Source organism: Epinephelus moara, chromosome 18, assembly GCF_006386435.1.
Source record: "Epinephelus moara isolate mb chromosome 18, YSFRI_EMoa_1.0, whole genome shotgun sequence".
Classification (NCBI taxonomy): Eukaryota; Metazoa; Chordata; class Actinopteri; order Perciformes; family Serranidae; genus Epinephelus; species Epinephelus moara.
Genome location: NC_065523.1, coordinates 3236850 through 3249627, shown reverse-complemented (window position 1 = coordinate 3249627; position 12778 = coordinate 3236850). Strand labels below are relative to the sequence as shown.

At 42.7% G+C, this 12778-nt stretch overlaps 1 protein-coding gene across 1 annotated transcript in view; it reads right to left on the bottom strand.

The window, feature by feature from the left end:
- The window catches only part of rab11fip4a (RAB11 family interacting protein 4 (class II) a), a 113800-nt gene that overhangs the window by 21882 nt on the left and 79140 nt on the right, over nucleotides 1-12778 (bottom strand). The window contains exons 9-11 of the mRNA XM_050070247.1: nucleotides 10721-10824; nucleotides 8491-8631; nucleotides 7867-7948 (exon numbers count right to left, since the gene is read on the bottom strand). Coding sequence (XP_049926204.1) covers nucleotides 7867-7948; nucleotides 8491-8631; nucleotides 10721-10824 — 327 coding nt within the window. The remainder of the gene's footprint in view (nucleotides 1-7866; nucleotides 7949-8490; nucleotides 8632-10720; nucleotides 10825-12778) is intronic.

The following is a 12778-nucleotide window of genomic DNA, read 5'->3' as shown; positions in this document are numbered from 1 at the left end:
AAAAGCATAATTATAAGGCTACGAAAACCAAACGAATTTTATTTTATAGCAATTATACACTTATATAAACATATTAATGGGTAGGATATTCAGATTCAGATTCAGATTTGACAATAAACCATGCCAAATATTACACACTGGCCCTTTAATACTTCATTTTTCTTTTCTCTACCAAATACAACAGGTAACCACAAAACCTTAATTTAACATAATGTGGCCTATTACACGGACATAAATTTATATTAAAAAAATAAATGCTGTGTCGATATTTATGAATCGTGTTTCTAATTTGCCTTGTTTTACATCATTTTAGTGTGGTGACTACCAAATGAACTCATAAGTGCAATTCCAATCACATAATTTCAATCACATAAACAAACTAGAGCACTCAGAGAGCGCAGACCTCCGCCAAGGAGCTCGGATTTCCCGCCATTTTATTATTTTATCCACTTCGCTTCAACCGATCACCACCAAAATTGTATCATCTGTTCCTTGTGCCATTATCAACCTTTCCTGAAAATTTCATCAAAATCCGTTCAGAACTTTTTGAGTTATTTTGCAGAGAGACAAACAGACCAACACCGGTGAAAACATAACCTCCTTGGCAGAGGTAACAATGGCTCAATTCTGCTAAATATGTCCATCAATGAGTTCAGTTAGCGCCCAGAATTTATGACAGCAAAATTTTTCGCCTATCTACTGCTTGCTCTGCCCAGCTGCTTGAAAGGACGGCTGCTGCAGCAATAGGCTACTATTTCAATTGAGCTGCTAACAAACTCTTTGCTGCTAATTTAGCATTTTTGACATTTACAAAGCTCTCCAAATGCCTTTACATGCTCTCACAACACATATAAGAAACTAAACGTAAAGTTGTTGTTTTTTTAAAGATTATTTTTGGGCTTTTTCGCCTTTAGTGGATAGGACAGAGTGAGGGAATAAGATGCAATAAATGGTTGCAAGCCGGAGTTGAACCAATGACCGCGGCAGCGAGGCATCACCTCTGTATATGGAGCACCAGCACTATCCACTACGCTACTGATGCCCCGAAATGTAAAGATTAAAAGCTAAGGACTAACTAATTCAAAACACACGTGCCAACATACCTGGAGGTGAGAAATGCAAGACTTGAAATACTTCTTCTTCCTCTTCTTACTAGCAGGAGGGCATCATTGGTCATTGTAGGTAGTAGCAGTCTAGTTATGTAAGGTGGCGCCACCTACTGTACAGGAGTGGAACGACTATCAGCACTTTTTTTTTTTTTTTCCAAGTGAGAAATTGGAGGTGTGGCGTGAGACCGTGTGAAATCAACCAATTGCATGACTCTCGCGGCGAATGCGTGAGAGTTGGCAGCTATGATTTCAGTGTGCTGAAATTAGCATGTAACAGTGAGGGCTGGGAAAGTTGTTTAAATGGAGTGTAATCTGCCATCCTGTGGCAGCAACCACGTAACTGTCAGCTGCACAACAAACCGACAATGTCACCCTACAGGGCAAAACCCATGGTAGCTTTCCTAGCTGAACAAATACTTGCCTGCATGGACAGTAAATAGGGGTTCAAGTCCTAAGGGCTGAAACCCTTTTGTTTTTGTCCCATGTTATTATTAGGGGTTCAAGCCCAAAGGGCTGAAACCCTATTGTTTTGTCTTTTTTTATTATTATTAGGGCCCGAGCACTGACCGGTGCAAGGACCCATTTGAAACTGAAGGAATTACTATTAGGGCCCGAGCACCTGTGGTGCAAGGAATTATTAGGGCCCAAGCACCGACCGCAGGCGGGCGAAGGCCCTATTGAAACTGCTCCGTTTAACATTATTATTATTATGGCCCGGGCACCTAGCGGTGCGAGGACCCTATTGAAATGCAAGGAATTTTTAGGGCCGGAGCACCGGCCGAAGGTGACCACAAAGGCTATTGAAAATGTTCTTCTTCTTCTTGAATTGGATTTTTGGGGAGCTTAACATACTTGAAAATTCATGAAACTTTGCAGATATATCAGAAGTGGTGAAAAATTTGATATTTTAGGGGTCTCATGCTCAGGTGCCAAAAATGGCTCAGTAGCGCCCCCTACAAAAAGAAAAAAGAAAAACAGCCCCCAAAGCTACTTTCACCCACATGTATGAAACTTGGTAGGCACACGTAAGATCGCAGGATGTAGCAAAAAAGCCTCCCGGGCCCATGCTCTAAACCAAACAGGAAGTCGGTCATTTTGAATTTACTGTGCAATTTTGGTGCATTTTGGCCATTTCCAGTGGTCCTAAACTAACGAACTCCTCCAAGAGATTTCATCCGATCGACTTCAAACCTTGGTTTGTCCTACCACATGACCTTGATAAGAAAAGTTATTCGAAGCTTGAGTTTTCATCAATCCGTGTGACCGTGGGATGGCATCAAACTTAGGGGTCTCGCCACAAATCAGGAAGTAGTTTATAACTCCAGCATACATGGTCCAATCTTCCCCAAACTTTACAGGATTGATGACAGTCCTGCTCTGAAAAAAATCTACAAATTCAGTTGTCTGATGTGATTTTTGTGCTTTGATGTGCCAAGGTGGCTCAACAGCGCCCCCTAGAAAATTTCAATGAAGCAGCCCCCGAAGCTGGTTTCATCTGCATGTATGAAACTTGGTAGGCACCTGTAACACTGTAAGACGTACAAAAAAGCCTCTTAAAGCCATGCTCCAAACCCAACAGGAAGTCCACTATTTTGAGTTTACTTGTGCTACTTTTGTGCATTTTTGTCCATTTCCAGGGCTCGTGAATTAACTAAGTTGTCCTAGAGCTTTTGTCCAAACGACTTCAAACCTTTGTCTTTTCCAGTGAAACACCTCGTAGAAGAAAAGTTATTACAGGCTTGACTTTTCGTCAAACCGTGTAACTGTGGCAAGGTGTTGCAGGTGTCACAATGAACCAGGTGGATACTTGGTCTCTGCTGATTGATTAGGAGTGGACACAATGTAACAAATTGGCAGTTATGTCTGATATCAGGCAAGTAGTGACCTTGAATCCTCAGATTTAATTTGGGACAAATATAGAGTCCTTTCCAAGAAGGCATAAGAGATCTTGAACCTATTTCCAATTTTTTCTTTCATAACTCTTTTGCTTTCTGGTAGCCTCTATTAGGAGACATGTACTCACAGCTTTTGACTTGTCCTTACGCTTTACTTTTTGTAAACTGTATAAGGAACTTGGTTTGGACAGGATTTGCCATTGTGACAAAGTTGACTGTATGTCAGGGGCGTAGCCATCATTTCAGAAGTAGGGGGACAAATTGTTCAAAGGTCTATTGAGTGATTTATCATCCTCTCGCATTCAATTGCACCTCTCCTTAGGGGCTAAAGAACCACATAACCACAAACAGCCACAGTACAGCACCAGGGGACCAACTTTAGTTCTTTAAAATTATATACTATCAAAATCTAAAGTTTTAGCTGCCAAACTCTGGTTGAGTTGACACAGAATGACCCTCGAGCATCTACAGGGTAAGTAGTCAGATAATGAAGTGCCAAATGACAACACTGAATACGAAAAGTTCAGTAAAACACCATTCCTGTTTGCAAGTTATTAGCACACAAAATGGAATGGAAGTGACAAGGTAACAGGGTAATAATCCACATAATTTAAGATAGACATAGACATAACATAAGCCTGGTGTCTGTCCTGACACATGTCCTTCTCCCTGTGCTACCTATTGCAATACAGACAAAAAACATTTTACAGTATAAATAAGAGTAGTTCTGAAATAGCTGTGAAAATTAATCTTAGAGTCACTCTTATCCTATAGACTTTTCCTTAGCCAGTTATAATTTCTCCTTACCTGTGAAGCCTTGGGCTGATAATTTGTGCTGCTGTCAGGTCCCTGTCCTGATACCTGCCTGGTTTCTCCCTGTCCCTCTTCTATCTATTGCAATAATATAGATAATATATGTGCAAAGCAAAATTTATTAATAGAATTAAGAATAGTAGTGGTGACATAGCATGTGGAAATTAATTGCAAAGTCACTTTTATGTTATAGATATTTTTTCTCAGCCAGTTATAGTTTAATAAGTTTATTTATATCAGGGACAATGTACAAAATAACATTAGTCTCAAAATGAGAAGAGATGCTTTGTACCGGATTTAGCTTACTAGCTACTTTCCATCCGTAGTCCCTGGGCCTCCTCACCTGTGAAGACCCTGCATGATCAACCTTGCTGGCCTCTGGTCCACTGTCTCCTTCCTGACCCTGCTCTTTCTATTGTGGCAGTAAAGATTAAAAAAATATGTGCAAAGCAATAGTGAGCACAAGTTCTGCACAGAAACTAGGGAGTGGGTTTATTCCTAGCATGAAACTAGCTAGCAAGCGATTTAACATAGGTAACAATAACATTAGTATTCTTGTTAACTAGCTTAACTTGATGTATTGGCATCTATTAATTAGTCATCATTTAGCTAACATTATCTACATGCAACAGCATTACTCAACTTACACGGTTTGGTTGGAAGAAACTGTGCAAGGGTTTTTGCTTCTTGCTGGCTGGTTTGCTGAACATAGTTAACACACAGCAGCACTGCCCAGCAGCACACGTCTCGTCTGAGCGATTGATTCAGATCAAGACCCGAAAGCATGTGTAGGCCGCCTGGCGCCGCCTACTCATGGTGCGTTTAAATACGGCTCGGAAAAACACGCTACGACATGTTAAAAACGAATCGAATGGTTGTAATGGCTGTAAAAAGTGTGGGGGACAGAGGGCACAGATACGGCAAGTGCAGGGAACATGTCCCAAGCCTACCCCGCGTCTGCTACGCCCATGCTGTATGTCCTAGGCTGACCTGGCTACTGGGGAATCGCAGGGTGTATGAAAGAGGTAGATTTGGAGAAAGAAGAAGAAAATCCGCACACTGAATTAGAGCTCCCAGTAAGTTTTTAATGACTAAAAAAGCAACGTTTCGACCCAAACGGTCTTCCTCAGGCAACTTCAAAAGAATGAATGATAAGGCAGGTGGCAGGTATACATATAGGCTAAGAGCCATATATATACCCATATATAGGCAGGCATAGTTTGGTGCCATCTTGGTGCCCATAGCAGTACCCTTTGATTGTAAGTAGAAGTCATCTTCAAACCTGAAATAGTTGCTGCTGAGGACTATGTGAGCTAGATCTAAAATGCATTCAGTACTGGATTTGGATGTAACTGGGCGTTGGCTCAAAAAATGCTCTAATGCCTCTATACCACCCCTTTCTGGAATACAAGTATGAGATGAGGTTGCCTATGCCGCTCACAATGGGTCTACCTTTTAGGGGAATGTCTAAGCCCTTGTGTATCTTAGGGAGTGTGTAGATAACTGGAATGACTGGATGTTCAACTGACAAAAAATCAAAAACAGTCTTATCAAACTCAGATTTGTTCAAATGAGCTGTAAGTCTGGACTGCACTTCAGCTTTAAGTCTACGGGTGGGGTCAGAGGACAGCTTCTGATAAAAGGTGGTGTCATTGAGTTGTCTTTTGATTTCACTGACATAATCAGATGCATTCTGTAGGACTATGGCTCCTCCCTTATCTGCAGGCCGTACTACAACCGTGTTATCTTTGCTCAAGTCTGATAATGCATCCCTTTCTGCTTTGGACAAATTATTGAACACTTTATATTCTTTTTTCTTTTTTAATAAACTTCACATCATCTTCCACCAACCTACAATATGTGTCAAGTGATGCATTACGGTGTTTAGGTGGGATGAAGGTGGATCTTCTCTTGAAGGGAAGACAAGCGGTGCCCGTAGAGGTGGAGTTGTCAGGGATGATGGTGAGGGTGGGAGGGGGGGCAGAGCTGGGGGTGCTTAGGGTACAGTCTCTCGCGTTTGTGTGAAAAAACTCTCTGAGTCTCAAGTTGCGAAAGAACTTTTGAAAATCAATGAATGTTTAGTCTGTGTGGTGGGCGCAAAACTCAGCCCCTTACTTAACGCTGAGATGCAGGGTTCAGATAATGTTTTGTCAGACAAATTTATTACCGTGTCATCTTGTTTCCGGCAATCCTCGGAGACATTCGCCTTCCTCCGCTGCCCTCTCCTACATCGCTTATGTCTGGAAGCGCTCGCCTCCACCAGGGAGGTCTTCTGTTGTGGGCGCGGCCTAAAAAAGACACTGCACGTCCTGATTGGCTGCTCGTATCAGACCCAGATTCAAGTGAGGATGAGGAAGGCCAGGTTCTGTAATGCCACCCGGGCTGTCGGCGTCCTCTGGTTCCCTGTCTGGCGTAGTCCCGGTGTTGTTTCTCCCGTTGTTCCGGCTTGCCGTCTTTACAGAAATAAACCTTGTTCCGTTTGTAGTCATCGATGTCCCGTGCAAACTTGGCCTTCTTGCGAGTGCAGATCTCATTGGAGCACTTGGCCGCATAATGTTCAATATTTTTCTTGAGCTCATTTAATTTCTTTTTATCTGACAGCTGTTTGGTCAGCTGCGCATCGAGTTGTTTCACCTCTGCCCGTGTCTTCTCCAATTGTTCATTCAGTTCATTTATGGCTAAAGCCATTAGGTCAAAACTGCATTTATTTAAAATCTCAGTCCAACGCTGGCAAAAATCAGGGTTATCCAGTCCTAATGCAGGTGCTTTTTGTAGTCTGAGACCCCGCGGGATAATTTTCTTATCCGCGTCATCTGGTCATAGCGCCCCCTGGCTGCAGCAACCCACTCCTGTCTATAACCCCTATTAAGGAACCTGTTGGAAAGGTCTGAAGCCTGTGCTGCATATGTGCTGTCATCACTGCATACTCTGCGAATTCTGTGAAACTGACTGAGGCAGGCTTTTGATAAGTGGTTGAGGGTGAAAACTGTCTCCTCTCAACATGGTGTTTCGATCTGTTGGTTTACGAAAGAGGTCTGTGTGTAATGGTCACCACTTTTTCATATCAGGACATCTAAAAAACTGATGCTTTCTTTGTCATATTCAAGTGTGAAACGCAAGTGATCATTACATGAGTTTTTGGAGAACACCAAATGGTGTTGTTATTCTTCAAGCAGTGTTCCTGTTTAAAACTGTACTCTTTTTTAAAACTGCAATCCCATGTTTGTTTGTTTTGTTTGTTTCTACAAAATTATAAAATATCCTAAAATATTTACTAAAATATTCTAAAAAGTTTCTTGTCTAATAGTAAAGTTGTCTCTTTTGTATTATGTGTTTCCCCAATAACAATTTGTTTATTTTGTATATCTGTATTCTTTGCACTTATTGATATGCAAATCCTTTGTGCATACTAAGTAGCCATCATATGCCTATATATGGCTCACTTGAATGACTGTCTGATTGTTTGATTGACAGATGACGTGGGTGGGATGACACCTGGCTCTTAGCCTATATGTATACCTGCCTCCTGCCTTTTCATTCATTCTTTTGAAGTTGCCTGAGGAAGACCATTTGGGTCGAAACGTTGCTTTTTTAGTCATTAAAAACTTACTGGGAGCTCTAATTCAGTGTGCGGATTTTCTTCTTCTTTCTGCATGGACCCCCATTATCCAGCACCTGACCTAAAGCAGGATTGGATGTGCGCACAACTACTCTGTCTTCAGAGGTAGATTTGGAATCACTGCTGGTGGACCTCAATCACTTTGGCTCTGGTGTTGGCTGGATTTTCAAAATTAAAGCCCCCCAGATGGTAATATGCTCAAATTTATAGCTTTTTCGTCTTTTCCTATAGAATCAGGAAAACATCTTCAACCTACTCCACTTTGTCTAAATTGTCTGTGTGGGTTCTTAGTATAGTTGCTGCATTCCCAGATCTCACCAAAATAACTTGGTAAGTACAATGATGTTATTACTATTCAGAGTAGTATAATGAGGAGGCCTAAATTACATAAAAAAAGGACCCCAGTTGTAATAAATGGAATCACACTTACCTGGTCCAGTTTCTCAGTCTGTGACTTAAGTCTGCACACATTTAACTTCATCTCTCCATTCTCTTCTTCCAACAGCTGTACCCTGTGTATGCGCACACAGACACACACACACACACACACACACACACACACACAGACACACACACACACAGACACACACACACACAATATGGTCGAACTGGCGGCACCATGCAATATGGAATGCAACAGATAAACCTGAGCCAAGCACCAAGATGCATTAAAAGTAAGCTAACATAGATGAAACATTACCAGGAAAGCTGATCTTTTTTCAAACCATCAACTCAGCAAACCATTTAGCTAACATTTCTAAAGTTTGGGGGAAAAAAAGGTTGCGTGAATTTCCACATCTACCCACCACAGGAAGAGTGGGAACACTGTTTTTAAAGTCTGGGACCAGCACTATTTTCCAGGACTTCTAGAGGCAAAACCAAGTATTGTTTGCCTCTTTATTCTGTGCTGGTCCCTGTGCAGTTTGGACGGTTTTGTGCAACCTTATTTACATGAGGTATTGGTGCATTTGTTTTTGACCTAGAGTTAGAATCAACGTGAGTCCCATCATCTCTTATGGTCTCGATGATGGTGGAATATTATTTATGAGTTTACCTGTTGCAGAGCAGGTCTATCTCAGTGTTTCTGTCCCTGTCCATCTTGCTATAAGCCTCCCGGTGCCTCTTGGTCTCCTCCTCCAAACTCTGATCAGCCCTTGCCTCTGCATCCTTCACCTGCTCCTCCAGCTCATGCACCCTGTGAAGCAAATACGAACAATGTAAGAAAAAAACAACATTACATGAAATGGGAACGATGTACCAATCCAATACTGATATTGGGCTGATATTTATATTGGGGCCGATCCAACCAATTCTGTTCTAATGATGTCTGGTTACATGTGCACGCACTATGTCATGCAGTAGACTACATAGCTGAGGGAGTGAACAACAAATGTCAGCTGGCTGGAAGCATGTCACCTATCACCTATATATTTGTAACATTTTGCTCTTACAGAGTTAGGCCCCGGTCACACAAAAAGCATTTCAGCAGCTGGAGGCGGCTTTTTATAGTGGTTTTTAATGAGAATGAAGCTTTTTGCTTTCTGTTTTTGCATTGCTATATGCCTCGTATTTCTGCACTCTAGGCACCTGGCATTTTGTTGAAACGCTGCAAACTCCTTTAGTTGAAAAAATTTCAACTCAGAGCAGGAAAGTGCCCCATTTCATCTTTTTCCCATTGTCCAATCAGATGATTTGAGAGGCAGGCCTTCTGTGGTGGTCATGACAACAAGGTCACATTTGGTAAACTATACTAGGCCCATGGTTGACAGCAGATTGTCAAACTGCCCCTGAGTCATCCAAAAATGTGCCTGGAAACGGCCATGATGGGGGCTAAGCTCCTGGACCGACTGGTGGTACTCCCCGTGATCCCCCCTCTTTTTTAGGGTCTCATGTACCCACACATATCTCCATTTCCCTGTGCCCAACAAACTAATTGCTGATAGCCTCTCACCCTCAACCAGAGCTACAGCAAGTACCCTCTCCCTGTCCATTTTAGGAACTAGCTACTATTTACTGTGACAATAATTAAGTAGTTTTAGCCAGCCAAAATAAATGGTACATTGATTACACAGGAAGGTTAGGGTAAGGAGGTGATGTGGTGGTTGCCTAGCAACAATAAAAAGGCGCAGCAAGTGTGTTTTTAGTAGTGGCAATCAATTAAAAAAATTTTTTTTTAAAAAGTCAATATGGTGTGCCTCATGTTTTGCAACCTGCAAAATGCTTTCTGTGTGATTGGGGGCTTGGGAAAGCAATGTTCCAGTCAAGTCTGATGTTGCTTTACACATAAAAGAATACTTCCAGTCACTTCCACGCAGTGAGGCATACAGCTTATTAACACTAGCATCTGATCAGTACACGTTATTGGCTGACATTAAAAGCCCAGCTATCAGGTCTGAAAAAGTCAGATAAGTGCATCCCTAATGGAAACATGCAGTGTTTAACATAGCAGCAATAAAGCTGCCATCATAAGCTGTCACACTGGGCAGCTTTCATCCTCCATACATGCCATCTCCTCAGCTCATTCAGTAATTTTCCATTCACCCCGCCTCGTCACCACACCTACCTGCCAGCCTATCGCCTGTCCACTCATTTCCCGCCCCTGCCAGTCCTCACCTCATCAGGCTTACGCTGCTTACCTGTGGATCAATACCCCCTGTCACTATAAGACGCCCGCTTCACAGACACTCCTTGCCAGATTGTTCTTCTCCTCATGCAAGACTTTCCAGCATTTGTTTCCAGACTGCTTCCTTGGTATCGACCCTGCCCGTGACTCACCTGCTTCGTCTGATTCCCGGTAATCCACTCTACCTTCCGTCTTCTAAACTGAACATTGATTCTCTCTGTTTCTTCCCCAGTCTGCATTCCCTGTATTTATTAAAGTGGTGCATTAAAGCTTAGAATAAACTGTTCCGCCAGTTCCTGGTGTTGCTATTGGGTCCAAAATCCACCCATTACAAACTGTATGATTTCCAGATGAGATTACATAGACCTACAGAGCAAACCATCAGACCTAGTACTCTACCCCTAGTCTTTCAAAATAAGCACGTGAATTTATCACATTCTTGAGTAATATCACATGTAATACACTGTATCTATGAGATACACTCCCATGCCGCCCAAGCATGTTTTCTGCATGGTTTAGGCATAATGTGGTTTTTAGACATTAACGCATGAAATATAATACTCAGCATGTGAAAACATGAAAATCACATGTTCTTTTTGTAAAAGTAAACCTGACTCATTTTAATGAATAAATAACGGATCCAGGGCTTGTGTTTTCCCACCTGTGTACAAGTTGTGTGTTCTCCTGTTTGAGTTTAGACTTGAGGTCACCGTTGGCCAGACTGTCGCTTTCCAACTCTGTCACCTTCTTCTCCAGATAACTGACCTGAGGAAGACAACAAAGCCTTAGGTAGAGATGAGCACCTGGTGTTTTGTAAACTTTGTACTATGGACATTCCTGATATCTGAGCTCTTTTATTAGGTACACTGGTCCACAAACTGCAACTGCACACTAGGTCAGGAGGTTGAGTTAGAGTTCAGCTAGTCTCCTGCTTTTATTCCACATGACAGGGTTACATGCAGAGGATGTGAAATATACAGATGCTTCGAAACCAAACATCTAGGCTGACAAAGAAACAACTCCCAGCTCAGTGCTCCAATATCCACAAACAGCAACTGCTATCGCAACTAGAATTTGATAAGGTACAACAAACATGCTAAGGCAAGGAGGGAGCCAGGATGACAGGTCAAATTGGGGATGTCATCATCATCATCTCGACACTCCAGGAGTGGGTACCAAGCCCCAACAAGCCCTTACGATACAGATTATCTTACAGCACGGGTGAATGACCTGAGGTTGAAAATCATGGACAAGCTGGAAACCCAGCACCCCAAAGCCAATTACCGAGGCTAAGTGACAAAGTACCCTCTGAAAGTCTGCTAGATGATGTGAGTGCAGTACTACTTATTATCCCAAGTAGGACCATAACTGAGACCAATCAACTGATATACACCACAGCAACAGTGATCCTGGAGATGCTTGGCTACAATATCAATACTGTAAGCCACAAAGACCATTCTGTGCACTGCCTGGATCAACTACAAGAAAGCCTATGACTCAATCCAACAAACATGGATAATGGAATGCTTGGAAATGTACAAAATCAACAGAACACTAAGAGCCTTCATCAATGGGACTGTGGAAAACAACTCTGGAGTCCAACTCAAAGCCAGGTGCACAAGTTACCATCAAGTGTGGCATATACCAAGGTGATGCACCGTCCCTGCTACTGTTACTGCATAGGCCTGAACACCCTCAGTGGCTACAGATACCAATTCCGAACTGGAGCAACCATCAGTCACCGTCTCTACATGGATGACATCAAGCTGTATGCCAGGAATGAGCAAGACATCGACTCACTGATCCACATCACCACGATCTACAGCAATGACATTGGAATGTCATTCGGACTAGATAAGTGCGGTTGGATGGTGTCAAAGAGAGGGAAGATGATCAGAACTGAGGGGGTTGAACTACCAAAGGGCAGCATTGCAGATGTTCAGGACAACTACAAATACCTTGAGGTTCTGCGGGAAAGAACAAGGTCCAAGCCATCAACGCCCTGCCAGTCATTAGATACCCAGCTGGTATAATAAGCTGGCCAAAGGAGGAGATAGAGGCCACTGATATCAAAAAAAGGAAGCCTCTCACAATGCATGGAGGGTTTCATCCCAAGTCCAACACCCTGAGACTGTACAGTAAGCGAAACGAGGGAGGCAGAGGACTGATCAGCATCAGAGCAACTGTCCAGGACTTAACAACCAAGATCCAGGAATACATCAGAAAGATGCCCCCCAGAGATGAGCTGCTAAGTGAATACCTCAAGCTGCAGAAATCGGAGAATGCCGAAGATGAGGATGAACCATCATGGAAGAACAAGTCCTTGCACGGCATGTGCCATCAACAGATTGAAGAAGTGGCCAACATCAAGAAATCCTTCCAGTGACTGGAAAAGGCTAGACTGAAAGACAGCACAGAAGCACTAATCATGGACAGGCGCTTAGTACAAGATCAATAGAAGCAGGGGTCTACCACACCAGACAGGACCTCAGGTGCAGGCTGTGCAAAGATGCTCCTGAGACAGTTGACAACATAATTCTTTCTGTTGCTATAGCACCACCCAGTTGCCAATTAGAGTTAAACTTCTCCAGTCACCTTGAGGCGTCCTGTTCTACATATCTACCAAGTTTAGTAAAAATCGATATGGCGGTTAGGCCTAGATAAGAAATTAGCTCTCTAGTGCCCCCATTTTGTTTGATTGGGTCAATAATGGAGGGGT